Source organism: Colias eurytheme, chromosome 22 (genome assembly GCF_061535395.1).
Source record: "Colias eurytheme isolate Ceu_HAF_F1 chromosome 22, ilColEury1 Martin Lab GWU primary, whole genome shotgun sequence".
Taxonomy (NCBI): domain Eukaryota; kingdom Metazoa; phylum Arthropoda; class Insecta; order Lepidoptera; family Pieridae; genus Colias; species Colias eurytheme.
Window position 1 is genome coordinate 2,419,480 of NC_143001.1, and position 23,496 is coordinate 2,442,975.

Here is a 23,496-nt window from a genome sequence, read left to right on the forward strand (position 1 = left end):
ATACATACTAACATGTAACCAATAAAATAAAACAAGAAACAAAAAACAATATCTTTAATACAAAATAAATACAATATTATCAATACTTCCTTGTATAATACTCTACGTTGCCACTATAGGGTGCATAGCCACCTTTGCTGTACAATCTTGCATTGGGATCATTAGTAAAGACTTCAATTTCAAATTTATAACCTCTCAAGATACTGGGACTCTTCAGACCAATTGTGACACTTTTTTCACCAACTCCACCGCTCTCTATATACGCTTCTCCGTCCTTATCATCCCGTAAATCAGTGACAAAGACAGCACTAATAATTTCGTTATGTGGTGCGTTTATAATGATGTCATCAGTTCTTTTCCACAATGCAGGATCTGCTTCTTTTATTTCACTGTAAATCTTTTTGGAAGATGCCGCAGTATACCCCAATCTTATATCGTTAGAACTTACTATAGTAAATACAGATATTACGCTTAAAATCAACAACTTCGCGTTCATTTTGGTTGTTATTGTACCAAAATATCACATAAAAATGACGTTATAGAAATATTTGTCGGTTATATAGCCGGTTGTTTATTTATTAGATGTTCATTAGATCATCTTCTGTGTATTGTCGGAGAACTGTTAAATTATATTTGTTACGTATAAGGCATTCACATTATTTCACCAATTAGAATGATTTGTATTCCGAGAATTGTTTACTTAAGTTGTGACCACGTTTCAAATATTATTCTAACTGGTTATTGGAAATTTTGTTTATGTTTGCTTCAAACTACAAATTAATTATTATTAGCAAGTTTTAATTCTTATTGCTGTTAATCTGAAGTTAGTAATTCAATTCTAGCTTTGTTTATGTATTAACTTTAGGTTTCAGGTATTTTTTAAGAACCTAGGTAAAATAACTACTTACGTTATTTTAGGTAGGTTATTAAATATTTTACGTACCCAATGACGGATTTTATTTTCTGAATAATTAATCTGTTCTCAATATTATGTCTGCATCTATTGACATGATCAACGCAGCTTATTTAATTATCTATGTACCAAAATATAAAGTAAGGTATGTAATAATAATAATGTACCTAGTCTACAAAATGATTCTGTAAATGTTGTCGTCCCAAATTCTCATGTTGTGTGAAGACGTCAGATTTACATATCAAACATACATACAAAATATATAGGTAACTCAAACACAAATATCGGCAAAATGATGATATTTCCCATATAGGTATTTGATTTATTTATTAGCTAGTTGTCCTTGTAATTATTCATTCATGAACCATACGTTTTTTTGTCATTTATTCTCATACCTTAGAAAATAACAGACGTAAAAATGATTGTATCAATACTTTTAACAGTACTCTTGTACAATCAGATTAATTGCTCTGATTTGATTCTCGGATATCCTGATTTAAATTCGAAGGTAATTTATGACAAAGTGCAACAAGAAAATCCGGCTATATGGGTGCGTTCCAAGGAAATTACAGTGAATAGTTCAGACCACGAAGTGATAAATGCAATCAGAGTTCTTGATTTACGCCCGGATAAATGGGGAGAAGTTTATTTGAAAAAAGGTGGGATTGGCCAAATGTCCGTAACTCTGGAATTAAACAGTCCTAGCATCTTCAGAGGTTATAATTTCCTGGTAGAAGTATACGCTATTCAGACCGGACATTTTATGAATTATCATGGTAAATAAAGTGGTGATGTAATTTATTTGTTTTATTTTGAGGTACTTACCCTACTGTCTCTTACGTAGAAACTATTTCCGTAGCTCAAGCGTATTATAATCATGTTATCATTTAGGTACTGGGGGTTGTTTTAAATGTAGTGCGACCTACGGAGATAATTAAAAAAGGTAATGTTTTCCATGTTTACCATAAATATCAAATTGTAATGCATTACAATATTACGATTATGGAAAATTGTTATTTTCTCTAATCGTAATATAAGAACAATATACATAGGTAAATTGTCTAGATTCAACAAATAAAGCATCTTTGTATTTATTGTATTTGAATTGCAATAGTAATAAGTTGTTCTCTGTATAACCTATTTACCAATAAATGTGAGATGACCTTGTTATACAAATATAGAAGAACTACTCATGCATAATAAAACGTGATCCTTTAGACAGAGTAAGTAAATCATCAATACATATATGAATATTAATAAGGAAATAACAATTTCTTATGTATTGTTAATAAATACAGCGTGAAAGTGTAAGATAATAGTAGATCTAATGCGTCACCAAAAGTAGCTGTATTGTAACTGTGGTATACCTATACGTGCCTATACTATATGACTATAACTATTTAAATATTTGTGTGAGCTGCAAGATTAACCTTTCCACTCGTAATAATACTATTCTTGCTACATTTACGTATGATTGTCCTAATTTAAATGTTTATCCTTCTTCCTGTTATTGTACCAAAGAAATAGAAGGGTCATTTCGCCTGTTCGCGTCCACTTAGTGTAGTTGGAAAGTTTGAAGGAAAGAATAAAAATGTTCCAGTACCAACGCAATATTTATAGTACAGGAGGTAGCAACGTCTTCGAGAGATGATTTTAGAACAGGTGGTTTTTTGATACTGTCTCTCTTGCTCTTTCCGAGAGTCCGGGCTCCGGGCTGTCTGGCTGGCGGCCGCGGCAGTGGTTGCGTTTATTAGTACGCATCTTATCTGCGGAAAATTGTGAAAATATCCTATAAACTTTAGTAATTTTTAACGCGTAATTTTTAATCTTTTTCCTTAAGATAGATCCATAAGACATAATTTTTTTATTGCAAGACGTTTTTGTCGTTGTAAAATAGGTGCAATACGCAATTTTTTATTTCGTTTTAATAACAAATTCAAATTGTTTTAGGATGTCTGTAATTTTCATAGTTCTTTAAACATAACATAATCTAAAATTAATTAGCCAGACGCAGGACTCTAATTCGATTGTTATGTACTAAGTTTTAACTGTAACGGTATTACTACAGACTAATAATAATATACTACGTATTACATGGTATTACCATGTATTACTAATAAAATGTTATCCATTCGCTATGCAATGGATTAGTTATTGCAATGTCTTGTTTTTATGATTGACGTTTCATGTGAGCAAGAGCAGGACACAGCTATGGTAGAAAATGGTAAAAATTTATCCATTGTTTAACTTTTTATTAGTAAGGCCGTAAATTATTATTTTTTCAATGTTTCCCTTGTTTGTGCTATAAGACGTTGCTTCGTAACAATTTTCAAGTGTCTGTGTTCACGTTAAATACCCTGTAGCCTGTAGGTTTTGATTTCCATGCGAATGACGAAAGCACACCACCGCACCACTAGACTAGTCCTTTATACCTACCATAGTTAGAAGAACTTTTGAGAGCAATAATATTAGATTTGCTTCAAAATAATTGATATTGTTTATTACATTCGTCATAAACAGGAAAAACTTGTTGTTATTGCATAAGTGTTACAATTAGTTAGTCACACAGTACCTATGATCCATATTTGTTCAAGTCTGTATGACTCAATGTTTATATTCAATTTAATGGTATAAATGCATATTGTAACGATAAATTACTTATTTGTAAACAAGAACAATAATCTTGATGATTTGTATTAGTCAGACTCTTTCTATGAAATCGAATGCAGATAAAATCAAATATATTTAATTTAATTAAATATTTTAATCAAGATTGTAGTTGTGCTAGAAATATTAAAAGGCATGTTTAAAATATAAACATTTATTATTCACAACAAAATCATCACAACATTTCTTTCATAGGATATAAAGTTCACAGATGATGAACGGATAAAGCTTCTTCACAGCATCTTATGACTTTTTAAATTATTGCATAATAAAAAATAAATTTCTCATAGTTATATTTTATTAATCAACGTTTAACAAATCCGTTCATTCTCACTTCTCACGGTATCAATATTATAATTGACTTAATTTAGAACTATTATACAGTATTTGAGCGATATTTTCACTAAATGACACTACTAAAAAGCACTACGCGTAAATTTCAATCACATATTTGAAGCCAGACCCGCGTTCACTTTTCAGTTTTATATCAACAAATCCGAATCCCAGCCCTCCTCTTGTTATAGATGGTTCAGACAGACCATTTTCCAAATCTCTTATAGCTATACCTTTTATCTTCTGATCAGCTAACGGGTAATCAAAATGTAACTCTTGTTCTCTCTTTAGAAACGGGATGCCAACCGCCTCTGCACTCATTTCATGCACTTTTCTTACTAAATTGTTGTGGTCATACACTTGACCAACTATAACACTTTTACTATGTACTACAGATATTACAGCGCAAATTACGATAAATCCTTTGAGAGACATCTTGCCTTGTGTTGGTTTGAACTGTGAATGGAGTGAGACGGAAGGTGAAACAGATATAGAGGTCAAGCGGCGTGGATAAGATAAGGGTTACATGTATTGTTTTAATTAATTACGCAATTTTAATTCTTATTCAGTTTGGAGTTTAGTTTGTTATTGTAAAGCAAGTTTGAAGGGATAGTTAATGCAAATTGTAGTGATTGTGAATAAATTTAATTGTTATGGATTAATTATGTAGTTAGGTACTTTTGTTTTTGAGGATAAATTGATTCATATTTGAGTAAGTTACTTTGATTAAATAAGAATCATTCATGCAAATAGGGGGATAGAAAAGGTTAAAAATTAAAGGTAAGGAATCTATGATTGAAGTGAAACAAATATCAAATTGTAGTAGGATTATATTTCATAAAGACTTAACACAGAATATTAAGCACACACTGTATTCAATAACATCAAGCATACATTTCAACTAGAAATTTGTATCCAGAGCCTCTTGCGCTTTTTAATTTTATAGTTACAAAATTGAATCCAAGACCTCCACTAGTAATAGATGCTTCTGCGTCGCCATTTTCCAAATCTTTTATAGCGATACCCTTTATATTCTGATCACCAATTGGATATTCAAAGGTGATCTCTTGATGACGTTTAACTAAAGGAAATCCACTCACTTCATACGTCATTTCATACACTTTTTGAACACCATCGTTTGTTCGCCCGACTATAACTGATTTAGAATAAACACACACTATTACGGAAAAGAAAATAATAAATTTTGGAGACATGTTTGTTTTCTAACGTTACGTTTAATTTGGTACACAATTTTAAAGTGTTGTCTCACATGCGGATGCGGGAAAGGGACGTATGTCTTACGTCCTACGAGTGAAAGAGAGGTAAGGCCCATTTTATTATCAGCAAGCTGAAAATATGCGACAAAGAGATTGATAAAGATGTGATTACATGGAGCCTGTTAAAAAGTTTGTTGTATTTTGACAAATGAAACTTAACTTTGTCCATAAAAAATGTTAAATTAAAGATTAATTAAAGTTATACTAGGTACTGGTATAATCATGTCGCTCAAAGCTGCTCAACATTGTCTGGAGGTGGTTAATAAAATAGTGACGAATATGGCATTGATATTCGTTTCGAGGTCGAGTTTGAAGTTTTTATTATTACAACAATAATAACCATTTTAGTCCAAAAATGAGTTTATATTAACACAAATCAGTCTTTCGTTTTATCTGTTCAAAATAAATGCTGTGCTTGCTACATAACGTCATGTAAGCCAACCTTAACATGTTTAATACACATTAGCCATATCAGCATCAAGTATCGACACTGAACAGAGGTCAGATTCCATTAGCAAATTAAAATAAACCTTAACCCATTGCAATAAGGACCTCCATAGCAATTAATTTATATAATTGGTCAATATATGGAAATTAGTTTGTTTTTAAACACAATTCGAGAGCGAAGCAAATATTGTGGAAAATCAATAATTTTGACGCAAATTATCTATACAAATATTATAAAGAGGAAAGGTTTGATTTTTTGTTTGTTTGTTTGTTTGTATGAATTGAATAGGCTCCGAAACTACTTGGCAGATTTGAAAAATTCTTTCACTGTTGGAAAGCTACATCATTTCTGAGTGACATAGGCTAGGTTTTATCCCGGAAATCCCACGGGAACGGGAACTATGCGGGTTTTTTTTGAAAACGCGGGCGAAGCCGCAGGCGGAAAGCTAGTAATTAATAAATGTATGAACAGTTTTGAATATTATGCTAGGGAAGTATTACAGAATGTGTTGTGAAAAAGTTAATTTCACTATTTCACTAGTAATAAATACTCAGAATTTATCCTTGTCGTTTGGGTTGTCTGGCAGCGATCGCTGTCAGCGAAAAGGCCTCTACATTGTTAAATGCGTTATAAGGTTTTTTAATTGTTTCCTATATGGTGTACAATAAAGAATTTTTCATTCAATCATTCATACACAATGCAGGGTTTTATACACTTTTATCTTCTCTATACTGTACACACCATCCGGTCAGGGCCCCGGCCGTGTACGGTCACTAATCATACAGACATATAATAATGTTGGATCATGCCCCGGACGAGACAGGGCTGGTCATCGGTGTAGCAAGAATCATCCATACTAATATTATAAATGCGAAAGTAACTCTGTCTGTCTGTCTGTTACTCGCAATCACGTCTAAACTACTGAACCAATTTGCATGAAATTTGGTGTGGAGATATTTTGATACCCGAGAAAGGACATAGGCTACCTTTTATTGCGAAATATGTACCACGGGCGAAGCCGGGGCGGACCTCTAGTTCTCAATAAGTTCTCAATATACAATTAATAATCATAAATCATAATCTAACTACAAAAGGAGGGTAGGTAAATAAAACAACACAACAAAATAGGATATCTTTACAAAACAGATCACATTGCATACACATCAACAAGGAAACTATAGCCCTTAAACCTGGGGCTCTTTAATTTTATAGACACAGAACGTTGTCCGACTCCACCGCCCACTATATAACATTCACCATTTCCATACAGATCTTGCACAACCACTGCTTTTATTAAACTACTTCCAGGAGCATTAACTTGTATCACATCGTCACGTTTTATAAACGGTATTGCGATTTTTGTATGCATTTTATGGTATATCCTCTCCCCGCCATACGGAGTTCCTTCAACAAGATTCCCGTTGGATTCCACCAATGTTGCCAGGAATAAAAATATACCACAGATAATTAAGGTGATGAATTAATTTTTCTAACATTTACGGCCCTTTTTAAACCTTCGTAATTTTTATATTATTAAAGTTGTCGTGATGAAAATTCTTGACAAGAAAGTTCAATAGTAACACAATACGTCTACCGTTTTAGAAACATGATTCCATGATATTTTCTCGATAGAAAAAAAATACAAAGTTCTCATTGTTATTTTTTTATAATCTCTGGCATCTTCAAAATAACAAACGTAAAGTTACGACTTTTTGGATATTAACTATAAAATATACAACCTATACGTCTACCGTGTTAGAATTTTGAAATATGCGATGGTTTTGAAATAAACAAGAAATACTTGAAATTAGCGCGCGACCAGCCAATATAGCGAGAGCCGCCCTGTACCTTCCTACCCCGATCGCTGCACGAGTCATTCCCGCTACGGCCGTCACACGGGGAACTTGTGTCGCTCGCGCAATCGTAAAAAAGGGTGACAACACGATAAGACAAAATGAGACAAATGGGGACAATAAAGAAAATAAGAAGAAGAAACATAAAGGTTGGAGGAAAAAGAATGCTTACAATTGGAACAAATTAATGAAGTAAGTTGGTTTTATTTTAAATTTGATGATAATTGTATTATAGACGATGTTTGATATGTACCCCTGTTTTAAGTACATAACGAATGTGTAAGATATTTTCATTTATAGCATAGATAATCTTTTCAGAAATCCGGAATCCAGAAGGAAAATAAACCCACTGATTGTTCACAATGTGAACCCACTCCTTCGTAAGTACCTTTATTCAGTCAAAAATGTATGTTATCAACGTTCTACTGGTTTTATCGCATGATTCCATTTTTAGCAAAAAGCAACAAAGTGCAAAGAAATAAAAAATCATGGTGAACTTAGTGGAAGTATGGCGGACATAATATGGAACAGGAGCTCATTGGAGTAGTATTATATTTAAAAAAAATACGAAATAATTTCAAGAATTACATTTCTTAGAAGGTGGTAGATAAGTATGTTGTATAAAGAATTTGATGTTGATATTTATTTCATTTATACTTACTACACCTGTGCGGGAAATTGCTTAGTAATAAAACAGGTTTATATTCATATTTACATAGTAATGTGAGTTTTCATTTCGAAAAATTTTGTGTAAGTATATTAAATTGAGTTCCTGGGTGATCTGGAAACACAATTGGACCCGGAAGATGGCGCTGCAGTCACTCCTCTTAATGACATGAACCGATTTGGATGAATATTTTTGTGCACATTTCATTTTTGTGGGATGATTGGTTGATTCGCTTTCACATTAGCTAATATTATGTATTTTTGTTGTTAGAAAGTAAACTTAATTTAATGTTTATAATACATTATTATTGGTATAAATAAGCCAGTGTTCGTCTCACATTGCTGTACCTGCCTACCTACCCTACCAGGGCCTAACTTTGTTCTGGCTATTTTATTTTGATTATTTGTAATGAATAATTACAATTATAATAGAGTGCAAAAAATAAATACATGCGTCAATATATTTTGTGTTTTTTTTTAAACAATTTTTTTATTTAAAAAAATATCATTCCGACCGCGGCTTTGCCCGCGTGGAATTAGGTTATATCGTGAATCCTGTTTTATCCCACAGAAGTGTTCAGTTCGGATAAAAAGTATCCTATGTGTAAATCCAGGCAATTAGCTATATTTTATCAAAATTGGTAATGTAGTCTTGACGTGATTAAGTAACAACTAACAAAAAAATATACAAATTAACATCCAAAGTTTCGCATCAGTTTTACTGTATTAGTGATATCTTCCACTCTTGACTTTGACTGAGAAGAATTAGGGTTTATAACTTCTTTCAGAAATAGTACCTTTCATTTCTGGGCATGATGTAATATCTACGTCAGCATCAAATTCTATCTAAATCAATTCAGTAGTCCGCGTTATTGAGTACCATTTCATTTTTTCAGAGTAACAATATTTTTTGTTATTTTAAAGATTATTTATAACCTGTATTATTTTGTAATAAAGTAAACATTACGAAATAATAATAATTATTAATAATGTCTAAGTAGTTGTTGGAAAGAAGATTATTTGTTTATAAGCAAGAAAATAAAACCAATAAATCAACAATTGAATAAATGTATAACAATATTATAACTGTATGACGACTCCATACATGTTTGTCCCGAGTCGGCCAGCGGCAGCGCGGCGAGTTTGCAAGAATGACTTCGCGCACACCGGCGTTCGCGATAGCGAGCTATTAGACTCCGCCCGCCAAGCAGTGGATTTTTTTTTTGTGTATCGTCTTAATATTTTGGGCGACATGACAGCGGAGTGGGTAAAACCTTTTTGCTTCGTTTTTAATGTTCTCCGCTATTTATTGATTGATTATGTCAGTTTTAATTGGGTTAACGTTTGAATAATGAGATATAAATTATTGATTGAATCGTTTCTGAGGGGAATTATTGTGAGACTGTTTTATTAATTAGAAAGATGAATGATGATTTTCTTATAAGTTTAAAATAAACTACATATAAAGTATTATTTAAATAAAATTTAGTACGGACGGAACATATTTCATCCAGTCTTTACTAAAGTTTTTTCAAATATTTGCATGCATTGATAAAGTTGATAAGAGCAGGCATATTTTGTTACAGATATGTCCACTAGATACAAATAAAAATAGGGAGATTAAAATTTAAGACGTGTAAAAATTTTAAGTAGACAGTACAAATAATGCTGTCTTAATTGCTGTCATAGTGTTTTAATTGTTATCTTGAAGTAACAAACTACGTGCATCGACGCGGAAGCTACGTAGGTACTAAAAAATTGCTTAGGTATCGCTGTTTTCCCGTAATATTTATTTTTAAATAAATATAGTTCATTAATCGATTATGTATCGAGTACAACAATAAAAGTAATAGTTATTACGACATAATATAAGTTTTTATTGGTCTTTTCTGATCAGCTGAGTTTAAGTAAACTGAGGAACGCTCGTAGATACTTTATGTACCGAAAAATTGTAAACCTATTATATACCAATACTAAAAACAAAACATGTTATATACCAATACTATATTAGCAAATATAAGTTTTAACATTTTTGATTTAATGTTACAGCCCAATAACAATATGTTCTTTCTCATTTCATTCTTCAAAGTTCTCCAGCACAAACACAATGGAAATGTTGTACCTCAATTTTGTTTTATTTTTATCCAGGGAGTTTTGTTTTATTTTTATACCTCAACTACCTATCTTGAAAATGAAATTTATCTTTCTAATCTTTCAAATGAAGGATTATTTATCTGATATTTGCATAGTGCGCATTCATAGTTGTTATTAAACAAAGATCTAGGTTTTCTTCTATCGTAGACGTTCCATATACTCGGACAAAGCGGTTCGATTCCACATTCTTTATCCGAACCGCGAGGGACTGGAACATGCTTCCTGAATCTGTGTTCCCCGACGAGTACAAGGGTCTTTAAGCGTAGAGTGAACTGCCCCCCTAGTCAAGTGGCTTTCTGTTAGCGTAGCGTTCAATACATCAATAGAATAGACTACGAATGTATGAGATTGACGTAACCTGTAGATACGTTTATCTACAGCCTACGTCAATCTCATACATTCGTAGTCTATTCTATTGAACGCTACGCTAACAGAAAGCCACTTGACTAGGGGGGCAGGTACTAGCGCGTTGCATCTCAGCTTAACATCAGGCGAGATTGTGGTCAAGGGCTTCCCTATTCCCAATAAAAAAAGGGAACTCAAATTTCATTTTAGCTTATTTTTGTTCCTTAGTTTATTCTAACGTGGTATAAAACCGGTGTACCAATATAAAAATGCCTGTTACGATTATAATTCCGAAATGGTATCGAACTATCGAGCTCTATTTTCGACAATTATTAATACATACTGTATACTTACACATTAAATTCCTAATACAATGAGCGTTATGAGCGCTATGAACGCCTATTCATAAATTTATTGCATTACCTACTTGAAATTAACTTAAAAATATTGATTTGACAAGTGTGGAAAGTGAAAAAACTTATTTTAAAATCGTTTTATATACCTAAACAAAAAAGTGGCCATCATGAGCAGTTACACAAACTCGATACACTTTTTAGTGAATGATTGCTTCAAGCTGCATGCATGATGCATGTGTCAGTAATTTTTTGTACTACTTTCTACGGAGATATATAGATCAGGCAATCTATGGTTACTCAAAACATATTATATTATTTAGAAGGCTCTTTTACTCTATTTCCAAAAAGTCATTTATGTAGTTACCAAGTTCAAAAAAAGTGGATAAATAAAACAACACAAAGAATGTTCATACTTCATATACTTATATATACACATCGACAATGAAATCATAGTGTGCGTCCACACTGAATGCGCGGTGGCGGCGGCCTAGGCGGGCGCGACGAGCGGGCGCTCGCGGTGGCCACACCGACACGCGATCTCAAGTAGCGGTTCGACGTTTTTCGGGTGTTGCAAACTTTGGACGATTTGCTATTTTTACTGGACAGTTCGATTTTGAGATGAGATCATTATAGAAGTTGTACACGAAATAAATAAAACAGAGGAATAACGGGTGAATCTTATATGAAGAATTGAGATTATACCCTACAAAATTACTGTGGTGTATATAAGTGTTTTAGATTGAATCGCACTTATAAATAAAGAAGTTTCACTTCAACAATTAAGTATTTACCGCTATTTTACGAAAAACAATAAAGGATATAATATAAGAAGTCGAGCGACAAGACCGAACTGGTTTGATACCCCCGCCGTCCGCGCATTGGGTCGCTTGCTGACTAGGCCCGTAGTGTGGCCAGAACGCGCGGATAGGAGAGTTTGAAAACTACGCGCGCTGGCTCGCTCATTACCGTCGCACTAGGCTTCCGCCATAGTCATTTCAATGTGGACGCAAAGGCGCGTTTCATACGTTTGATATTTCGCGCCCGCCGTCGCAACCGCGCTAGGCTCGCAGTGTGGACTTGCACATAGCCCTCAAATCTAGGACTCTTCAATTCTATAGTTATAGAATGTTGTCCGATCCCACCGCCCACTATACTAGATTCACCATCTCCACGCAAGTCGTTTACCACCACCGCCTTAATTAAAGTACCTTCAGGCGCATTCACATGTACCTCCTCGTCACGTTTTATTAACGGTATTGCGATCTTCGTATGTCTTTCATGGTATATCCTCTTTCCATCTGGATACGGAGCTCCTTCAACAAAAGTCCCGTTCGAATCCACAAGTGTTGCCAGGAACAAAAATATGCCACAGATAACTAATATTTTGGGCGACATGACAGCTGCAGCGGAGTGGGTAAAACCTTTTTGGTATGTTTTTAATGTTCTTCACTATTTATTGATTCATTAAGTAATTTTTAATTGGGTTAACGCTTTAGATATGAATTTATTGAATCGCTCCTTTTATTGTGACAGTTTTATCATTCATTTTAGTTTATTAATTAGAAAGATGAATGATTTATAAATTGGTTAACAATATAACTTTTTTAAATAAGATTCCTATCGAGGCGAAACATACTTCCTAAAGTCCTTGTCAAACATATTATGTTTAAATATTTGCATACATTGATAATATCATAGGCATATTTTTACAGTAGGTACCTAACGTTCACCAGAGAAAGAAAAATAAAGGGATTAAAATTAAAGTCGAATTTTGTATGTAGACAGTATAAATCATTTGTCATAGAATCTAAGGAAGTTTGTATCTACCAAGGTATCTACATAATATATCTGTTTACTTTTTATCTTACCTACTTGTTATCTTGGACGTAACAAACTACTATAGTAGATGCTTCTAAACTACATACTAATTACTAATTAGTAATTACTAATCAATAACATAGGTAAGTATACTGTTTTCCCATTTTTATAAAGTTTTGATCTACATAGGTATATGATATCCATCCATCCATTGTGCATCCATCTTCACAAACTTTCGCATTTATAATATTAGTAGAAAATTATGTACAGACATATGTTACATCATGGACAAATATAAATACTTATTGGGCCCATGGTAACAGTTTCGTAACATATTTTATACCGCCTACAAATATTATTAGCAAATATGAGTTTACTCATGTTTTATTTTCAATCATAGCCCTATAACATGAGATAGCAATTTATCAAGGTAAAGTGATTATTTTTAGGTTATTGTCTTTTATCACGATCTTAATGAAAATAGCATTTGATATTTACTCCCAGTTCACTGTTGGATACAACCAATAGCTTTCGTCAAAGATTTTCAGCAAAACCTGTATCTACTTTAAATAAACTCATTGTTTCTTACGTGAACCTAGTGGCTAGTAGAAACCAGCTTTATTGAAATTATATCTTCTTACTCTTTCTTACTATTTTCAACGGAATTGACAAATTTTCCATTTCTAAAAGAAAAAGAAAGCAATATGCTATGTCTCTAAAGAAAATACTTTACTATGACCATAGATAAATGACGTAATGGACTCATTCATTAAATTTTTTATGTCTTCCAATAAATACATGTTCCGCTGAACAAATTGGAATTATCTTGAGAAAAAAGTGGATTTATTACGGTTTCCAATAATATTTACGATCTTAGAATATATCGAGCGAGACTTCTTGTATTACTTATCGACTATTTCGGAGGAATTGTATAGAGCTGTAATGAATATCTTTTTCGTGTTTATTTATTAGAAATATCGTTCTTGTTCAAATGTTTGAAAAATATCTTAATTTATGCTTGATTTGATAGATAATTGAAAGAAATTCATTATTATGCTATAGTTTTTTTTTTCACAATAGGCTTGCAGTTGTGATTAACAAATTATTTACAAATTAAGCTTTCGTTGGCTATGGTTATAAAAAGCAATTGTTAAAAATATATTGAATTAACAATTATAATTCCGGTGTTTTGGAGTAGCCTGTAATTAAATAATTTTACAAATATTGTGTAATATGAAAATGGACCATATTCGTTTCACAACATTTAGGAGCTCTATATAAATCCCACCGAGCAAGTTAAGGCGTGAACATAATGGCCCATAACAATAGTGTAAAGTAGGCCTAATGAGGACTCTCACAAACCCTTTTCAACCGGTCTTATTGACCCTGTATTAATTATTTCCACATTCTGAATTTGAATCCTTTGAAGGGTTCCATTCTTTTTTCAAACTTTGCTTTACAATGGGAATAATATCTTAAATATCTGTCTACAGACTATAAATTAGAAATGAAGGGAATTCCGGTATGGTATGGTATGAAAAATTTAAATGTATTGTACATTTAAAGAATCTTTTTTTTTAATTAACAATTTTAATTAATAACTAACCCGATAGTTATCCTAAAACACCCCTTTATTTAACTTCTATTTTTTATTTTTTATTTCACGTGCGTCATCTAGTTTTTTTTTTAAGAATTAGTGCAAAACAAATAATATTATGTTAAAAAATATATCTGTTTTTCTAATTAGTATACTTATCAATACCATATTAATCATTATTTATCAATCGCAATATTATGTTAATAGAATAATTATTATCAAAATAAGATTATTTTTTTGATACAGTCGCAACTTTAAGCCAGTCATATATAATGACAGATAAATGTGAATTCTCCATAAATTTTATTGCGTGTAATTAATCAATTTTAATGGTTTTTTTTTTAATTTAAAATAGTATTGTTACGTTTGTGAACAAATAGATGGTGCATATAAAATATATATTTCTATACCTTTTACTACTTTGCTTGTTAAATGTGAATAGTGAAAAAAAATATGATAGACGATTGCCTGAAGAGACAATCGAAAATGCTAATTATTTTATGGAACGTTTGCGATTAAATGGGACACTACAACAGACAGCAAAAAAATATCAATGTCATTTGGAAACTATACAGAGTAAGAACTATATTAATAAATCTATTTGTATTAAATAACAATGATTAACTTATTCCTGTTACTATTTTTTCAATTTTTTTTTTTAATTGACAACTTACGTCACACTTCGCGCCAAAAACGTGACCACAGATTATTAAGATTTTTCCCTGACGTTGACAGATGTAACAGAGTTATTGTTGTACGGGACAAAAGCCTGGACGTTTCCAATGCAAGATGTTAATCTCACTCTGCGATATCCGAGCGAAAATGTAAGTTAATGTATTTTTTATCTCCGTTTATACAGAAACCAACCTGATATAAATTAAGCCGGGAAGTATTCAGTATATCTTATCTTTCGATATGAATTACGTCCAAGTACAAAAAACGATTGTTGTTTCTGTGTTCCGTATATATATTTTTAACCATTGTTTTAATAGTGCGTTTCGTAATGGTTTAACTTTAATTTTTAAAATAAAAAAAGTCTATGAAGCTTAACGAAACTGAATTCAACACGCTATAGCTTTTTTTTGAAAAAAAAAACTATATAAAAAAAAAAAAAAGAATTCCATGGTTTAAAAATGGAAACAGCGACCTACAATTTAAATTTTAATATTTTTTTTACTATTCAAGCTATCATATAATAAGTATTTTACTATTCAAGCTATCATATAATATTTGCAGGAGCAAGAAGACCCGGAACACGTAATTACTGGAGTCACAGTTATATTATACATGGACGGATTTGACAATGGCGGCCATATTAAATCTGGTGGCATAATGGAGGTAAAATTAGATAAATACCCTTGTATAATTCTTGAGAAGGAAGTCGAAAGTGTTTAGACTCACAAGATCTATTCTTATGCCCTACTATTTCTACTTGTCTTTCTTTTGAGTCTTATTCTAGTTTAAATTATATAAGAAACTAGCAGTCCGCCGCGGCTTCGCCCGTGGTACATAATATTTACGTTTTCTCTACATAAGAACCATCCTCGTACTTTAAGGAATATAATAAAAAAAGAATTATCGAAATCGGTTCAGCCGTTCTCGACTTACAAATATGATGAATAAAGAAAATCCAATCTTAACTCGTACAAAATAAAATATATTTCAGGACAACATATTGCTGACGTTCCTCCTAAACTCCACATCTCGCCTCTCCTACCAGTTCTGGCTGTATGGGGTCAAGAAGACAAAAGCTAATTTGATAACGCACTCAAACTATCAAGACCTGTGCTGAATAGTTAAATAAAAAAAAAATTGTTCTATTTTCAATTGTTTATTCTTACTAATAAAGATCAGCAGCAAGGGTCTTCACACACGCGGCCTCCGTTAGGAGGCTGCGTGGGGGATGCTGTTCAGGACGTCTAATAAAGATGTAAGTATGTACTTAAGGTTAAGGGTGCTTTTCCACCAATAATATGCGAGGATGTGTAGCGAGGAATATGTTTGTAAATAACCAATAGTATCGCTTCAAAGTTCAAACGCTAAACGCTTCAGACTTTAAACCGAATGTAGCGATATGATTGTTTCTTTACTTACATATTCTTGCACATTATTGGTGTAAAAGCACCGTAAGTATTAAAAAAATTCTTGGAAAATGAAAAAAGTATTTTTATTTCTATTTATCTGTTATCATTGTTTTTCGTTGGTGATTGCTTTTCTCTATCCTGGTAATTACAATACAGATTTATGACACCAGTTGAAAAAACGATACAACAACAGATAAATTATTAGTAAATAACTAAATAGTAGAGAACTAAATTATAGGTTATAATATTACTATCACTACATAGTATAAAACAAAGTCGCTTTCTCTGTCCCTATTTCCCTATGTCACTTTGTATGTGCTTAAATCTTTAAAACTACGCAACGGATTTTGATGCGGTTTTTTTTAATAGATAGAGAGATTCAAGAGGAAGGTTTAAGTATATAATTTATTAGGTTTTAGACAAAGCGGGCGAAGCCGCGGGCGGTAAGCTAGTTGTTCATAAAAAACGAGTATAAAATCTTATAAAGAGGATTTGAAAAGTAAGTATTAAATGAAAATTCCAACAAAACTTCTGCTAACACCCACGGTATTTAAATGTTTAAATGTTTAAATTTGAATTATGTATTCCAGTAAAAGTATTCATACATTATTCTGACCACATCGTTAAGTCTCTGTGGAGCTATTATACTATAGTAACTATAGTTTATATTATCTGTGGCTGCACACAATTCTAATCGTTGATTCAACGCCACCTGATGCGTCTAGACGAGCGAAATAACTGTTTATTATACTATAAACTATTACAAAGTTTATAGTCATATATTTTCTTTTATGTAAAAACTTGTATTTGGTGCCTAATGGTATATTCAACCATTTAAAAGCACTTCTCAAAACAGTTGAACGTTTTGGAGTTGGAGTTGGGTAGAATTGGTGAAATTAATTATTGAAATATTTTGCTGTATGTAGAAATTTTATTGTAGGTACAGTCATCATCTAAAGAAATTAAGTACATGATCTTCTGCATCATGAAGATGCAAGAGATCATGTATCCTATCATATCCTCAAAAGAAACGAACGAAAAGGGCCATGCCTAATTTCAAATTTCACGTAATGCATTATGTTGAGGTTAAACATTTATGAATATTAAACATCTTAATAAAAATCATGCTTTTGTTAGGGAAATTATAGTATGTTATATTTGGGTTCAAAAGTCAAAACAACCATTTTTGAAATACGCATAATATGGCCCTTATTTTATTAAGTAGGTAATTGATTTAACCTTATGGTTGACAGTTAGTTACCGTATTTTTCCGCAAAGATGGCCGATTATTGGTATTTCAGCCCATGAAGCTGTAAGTTATTGCTCTCTGCAGTAAACGATCTATGAGCAATTGAGCAAGGTAAGCTACGTTACGCACGGACAGTGTATGGATGGGACAGCTTGGTAACATAATATAAGGAAACAAAGTGTTCTTGGACATTTTTGGTCTTGGAAAATGAATCTGTGTCTTATTTATTTATGCTTTATTGTTCTAGATAACTTACAAACTGAGACTTAACCTAGGATATATTGAACAAACGGCGGTCTTATATCTAAGTAGCGATTTCTTCCAGACAACCGGTTGTACGGAAAGAAATTAAGAAAAGGATAGGAGTAGGGTGTCTTATCTTGATATAAAAAATACTTACAACCAGCTTCCATTGGTCCATGGTTCCCGCTTTTTCCTCACACCGTTCGCGCCCAAAATCCATATTAGTGATAGCAACACCAAATATTGGTACACTGCCGCCATCTTGTTTAATTAAAGGACAACGTCATGTTCCATTCCATTCTGGAACGTTCTATACATTTTTTGGAACGAATGTCAACATTTTATTGTTATTTTGAATTATGCACATTAAGTTCTTGCGTTTGAAATAATGTTTATTCTTCATCTTGTATGTTAATTTCACTAGAATAGATTAGATTTCGAATGCTCTTATAGAATTTTATAGAATGAAACTTATCTAGGTACTAGCTGCGCCCCGCGATTTCACCCGCGTGGCTCTCTGGTGATGATAGCCTATCTTATCCATCCTCGATAAATGGGCTATCTAACACCGAAATAACTTTTCAAATCGTACCAGTAGTTCCTGAGATTAGCGCTTTCAAACAAACAAACTTTAGATATAACATTATAATATAATATGTATACTTATACATATTAAGTAGGTATAGATACTGCAATCTTAATCAATTCGTTCTTAAACATTTTGTGTATTAATATTATCTTTAAAACAAAGAACAGGCGAGGATATCGTCAATATAAATATATTTTATTTTAGGTTCATAATAACTACAAGGTTTATAATTATTTTCTTCTAAATTATAAGGTAGAGATAGTAATTATAGAGGGCTGTTATTACCGCTCTAAGTTAATTATTTCTGACGCGATCTCATCTTTAATTACATGTATTGTAATAAAAATTATTGAAAATATTACAATATTCAATGGTTATTTACTAGTAATTTAATAAAAACATTCTATAGACTCCTATCATTGATATCCCTAATAATTCACGTCTTAGAAGGTATTTTATTTTATTTTAAAATACTTATATATGTTTTGTAATTGTACACTTAGAAACATTAGCTTATATGAAACTATAAACAAAAAATATTGTTATTCCCGAGATTACGCCACAGACATAATAAAATTTTATAATAACGTAATATGACACGTATTAAATTAAATGCAAAGGAATTTTTATAATTGCCATAAAATATGAGTTAATGTTTAAAAGATTGGATTATCCAATTTATAGGAAATTAAAACCTCATTAGTTCTGTTAAATGTCAAATTATATAGAGGTTATTGACCCGGCTTCATAAAATTATTAATGTTTATGATATAATAATAATTTACAGGTATATTAATTAAGGAAATCTTAATATAATAATAATTTACTCTACTTTTTATTTAATTTCTTCTTTGATTTTTTCTAGATATGCTTTTGTTTAAGGGGGCGCATAAAGCAAAATAACCAATCTTCTATTAGATGATACGTGTAATATGCAAGACCAAATCTAAAAAATAAAATATATATCAAACTAGATGATATGTTCAACGATTCTGTTTAATCAAAAACATAAAATATTAAAATTTACTCGATAAAAAAAAATCACCAAGTTAGCTCTAATTTTCACACTTTTACGTTTTCTACTTGACATGGTAATACTTATTATGATTTTTTTTTCATAAACAATTATATTAAAACATTTGCAAGATATTTGTCAGAGCATTTTGTGTAATTACTTTTAGTTTTGGTTTTATCTGCGATAAACCACTTTTGGGGCTCTTTTTTTCTCGAGATAAACGTTTGATTTTGTCACGATAAAAGATTTTTAGATTTGGTCTTGCATATTACACGTATCATCACTATCATCTAATAGAAGATTGGTTATTTTGCTTTATGCGCCCCCTTAAACAAAAGCATATCTAGAATAAATCAAAGAAGAAATTAAATAAAAAGTAGAGTAAAATATTTAAATCAATTTTATTCCTAAATTCTTTAGTTATCGGTTATAATAAAAGTCTCCAAGATGGACCACGTCAAGCGTCCCTTATAATTTTAATTTACAATAGAAAGCAATGGCGTAACTAATTTTGACATGGGAGCTAAGACGCTCGGTTGACATCACAAGATCCGATGACGACACGACTGCTTGTAATCGTATCGTTAGTTAATTAATTATTCTTCGTTCTAAAAATTGATGTATGAAAATGTTAAGAAAGTTATAGGAAGAGATCATTGTTTGGAGATATCTATGTAGGTACCTATAGTTTTATGTATATAATTAAACGAAAAACGAAAAAGAAAATTGTGCATTAAACAGGAGATCAAAATTGAAGTATTTTATATTTTGTAACTGCAATATGCACATGTTATTTTTTACATAGTGAACTAAATCTACCCATAATCAATTAATATATAGTAGAGTCAATTTAATAAGCAACATTTCACTTTGATTCCATTATATGTAATTTGTAACATAGTTATTTGTATTTTAGGGAAATTTTCGTATTTCCCTATTACAATGGTTAGGGGGAAACACGAAAATTATTAGGCTTACTAAAGTTGGAGCTATTAAATACTAAAATAGCTCCAGCCATTATTTATTTAAAGATTTCAACTAACACGACTTTAAACCGTAGGTATAAAATATGAAAATATCGTGAGAACTAAATACTCTGTCGACACGACGTCGCTCTCTGAGCTATTATAATCGGGCCCTTTGTCGATTCTTTTATGTTACGCATTAATCTCGATTTCTCTTTGTTATGCACTAATTTGATTTTACGGGGCCGTAGTTTTTATAAAAATATGCTACATATATTTATTGTGTTCGGAAAGAAACTAATAAGGAACTAAAAACTAACAAAATTATAGAGTCGAATGAAATATATAGATTTCATGGAAAGAGACAAAGGAATGTTTTGATGTTTTGTTTGTTTGTAAGTAAAATTATTCATTTGATTTAAAACAAAAAACCAACGCAATAAACTATATTGCCAATAAAGGGCAGGGTTAAAGTTTTGCATTGAGATAATCGTAACGGGTGGGCCAAGTTACTTAGGCATTGTTAACTTCCTCATTTGCAACATGTTCATTAAAATTATTGAATTTTAACTTACTCTTTTCTATTTTGCATTATTAAAACTTTATTATAAATAATTAAATATAAACAATCCGTGGAAAGTATAGAAATATGAATAAGGAATGTATGAAACGATGTCATGAAAACCTAACTCAAATAGATTAAATAGGGGATGAAATATTTTTATTTAGAAAGCTTATTATATCGCGAGAAAATTTAAATCTTATGGCGTTAGCAAACACTTCTGTTATTTTGTTAAAATTTGTATTAAAAATGTACTGGTAAAATATCTTTTAAAATATAGTACTATATACTACACTACTATACTATACAACAACTATTTTGTAATTACATAAGTATAAAATAAATTAGTAAAAATGAGTTTTATGATAATTTATTAAAGTTTTTAATTAAAATCGAAAATGTTTATAACCGCAGTAAATTCTAGTCGGAAAGGGCGACGATCTGTTATCAAGTTTTAAAACGAAATTATATTCCATAAAATTTACGATTTCTTTTATGCCTTTATAACAAGCTATTCGTGGTAAAGTTTAGCTAGACTTTGGTTCTATTTTATTTTTATTTTTTAAATTTCTTTTACGATTCCTTAAGTTTGGTCTGAATCGTTTGGCTGTCATCCTAGATTCATACATTTATTAGATGTTACTGTATTGCGAACTTTTATGAGATATAGAAATATAAAAAAAATAATAAAGATAAAAGGAAAAGAAGACATTGATTCCTTCCCTTAGATTAGATATATTGATAACTAGATTTCCGCCCGCGGCTTCGCCCGCGTTATTAAAGGAAAACCCGCATAGTTCCCGTTCCCGTGGGATTTCCGGGATAAAACCTATCCTATGTGTTAATCCAAGTTACCCTCTATATGTGTGCTAAATTTCATTGTAATCGGTTCAGTAGTTTTTACGTGAAAGAGTAACAAACATCCATACATCCATACATCCATACAAACTTTCGCCTTTATAATAGTATTTGATTGATATTTGATAATCTAATAAGATTGCGAGATACAGCCACCAATTATGTATAATATGTATTCGCTACAGATATATTATATTTATGTATAATTTTAAGAAGTCGAGCTGAAACTATTTGGCGTAGCATAATACAATACTGAAGTGTATTTTTTATTGTTTGTTATTTAAAGTTTAAACTATTGGTAGGTACTTTGAAAACAATTAAAACTAAATTACAGGCTTTTTACAGCGGTGAAACATGTCATACCCATGAGAATTTATTTTCATTTCGAGAAGCCGCGGGTAATATTTACTTTATTTCTGATATCTAATACTAGCATTCCGCCTGCGGCTTCGCCCGCGTTTTAAAAAAAAAACCCGCATAGTTCCCGTTCCCGTGGGATTTCCGGGATAAAACCTAGCCTATGTCACTCAGAAATGATGTAGCTTTCCAACAGTGAAAGAATTTTTCAAATCTGCCAAGTAGTTTCGGAGCCTATTCAATTCATACAAACAAACAAACAAAAAATCAAACCTTTCCTCTTTATAATATTTGTATAGATGTATAGATGTACTAGCTGCGCTTCGCGGTTTCACCCGCGTGGCTCCGCTCCTGTTGGTCTTAGCGTAATGATATTATATAGCCTTCCTCGATAAATGGGCTAACAACGAAATAATTTTTCAAATATGACCAGTAGTTTCTGAGATTAGCGCCTGCGAACAAACAAACAAACTCTTCAGCTTTATAATATTAGGTAGTACAGATATTAGTATGTAATTCATATATCAATGAATTAATCGAATAAGATCTCGCTCTTTCGACGACTCTATGTTATGTTTCTTATTGATTGATTTAATATTTTTTTGATACGTTGTACATAGAGGTATTATGCGAATCCGAATGACTCTACCTTTAATAAAATACGATAGATATAACATGAAATACTAAATTATCAATCTATTAAGATTTAAATTTATTACGATATTGTGGAGACATAATTGCAAGAAACTTTTCAGTGTGTAAGAGTATATTATTATTTTATTTGAGAGAGTTTTATATTAAAAGTTTTAAACATGTATTTGCTTCATAGTTCTACAGTCAAACAAGAACTTTTTTTATTATTATTTGTTTAAAATTGTAAAATTATTCATATATTTAAAATAGGTTAATATTATAGTATGTTTGTGAACTACTATAACCCTTTGTTTTATATTAAAGTTGCAAAATTTCTTTGAACAAATAAAAACGATACAATTAACGAAAAATGGCAAAGAGCTTTGCCATTGAGCTTTTGGTTTTAATAATTGTGTTTTAATTTCAGATATTATAATTATTATCAAGGCAAGTTTAACTGTATTGCGATTGATAAATATTAAAATTGGCCATGTATCGAAGGTTTCTATCATTG

At 31.4% G+C, this 23,496-nt stretch overlaps 4 protein-coding genes and 1 long non-coding RNA gene across 5 annotated transcripts in view; 2 read left to right on the plus strand and 3 right to left on the minus strand.

Annotated features, from left to right (window-relative positions):
- Positions 1-18,405, minus strand: part of LOC149898575 (protein Wnt-5b-like) — a 42,836-nt gene extending 24,431 nt beyond the window's left edge. The window contains exon 1 of the mRNA XM_090114934.1: positions 18,161-18,405. Coding sequence (XP_089971060.1) covers positions 18,161-18,264 — 104 coding nt within the window. The 5' untranslated portion in view covers positions 18,265-18,405. The remainder of the gene's footprint in view (positions 1-18,160) is intronic.
- On the minus strand, positions 41-513 carry LOC149898577 (uncharacterized). Its single transcript, XM_090114859.1, has one exon. It carries the CDS (start codon positions 494-496, stop codon positions 80-82), a length of 417 nt encoding a protein of 138 aa, XP_089970985.1. The 5' UTR covers positions 497-513; the 3' UTR covers positions 41-79.
- Positions 3,719-4,495, minus strand: LOC149898578 (uncharacterized). Its single transcript, XM_090115072.1, has one exon. The coding sequence runs from the start codon at positions 4,346-4,348 to the stop codon at positions 4,007-4,009; it is 342 nt and encodes a 113-aa protein (XP_089971198.1). The 5' UTR covers positions 4,349-4,495; the 3' UTR covers positions 3,719-4,006.
- On the plus strand, positions 7,172-9,396 carry LOC149898579 (uncharacterized). The gene is made up of 3 exons (XR_016458026.1): positions 7,172-7,683; positions 7,810-7,871; positions 7,946-9,396. It is a non-coding gene; the product is annotated as an uncharacterized LOC149898579 (long non-coding RNA).
- LOC149898580 (uncharacterized) lies at positions 15,095-16,219 on the plus strand. The gene is made up of 3 exons (XM_090114907.1): positions 15,095-15,251; positions 15,664-15,765; positions 16,094-16,219. The coding sequence occupies exons 1-3, from the start codon at positions 15,210-15,212 to the stop codon at positions 16,217-16,219; spliced, it is 270 nt and encodes an 89-aa protein (XP_089971033.1). The 5' UTR covers positions 15,095-15,209.
- Positions 18,406-23,496: the final 5,091 nt, after the last annotated feature.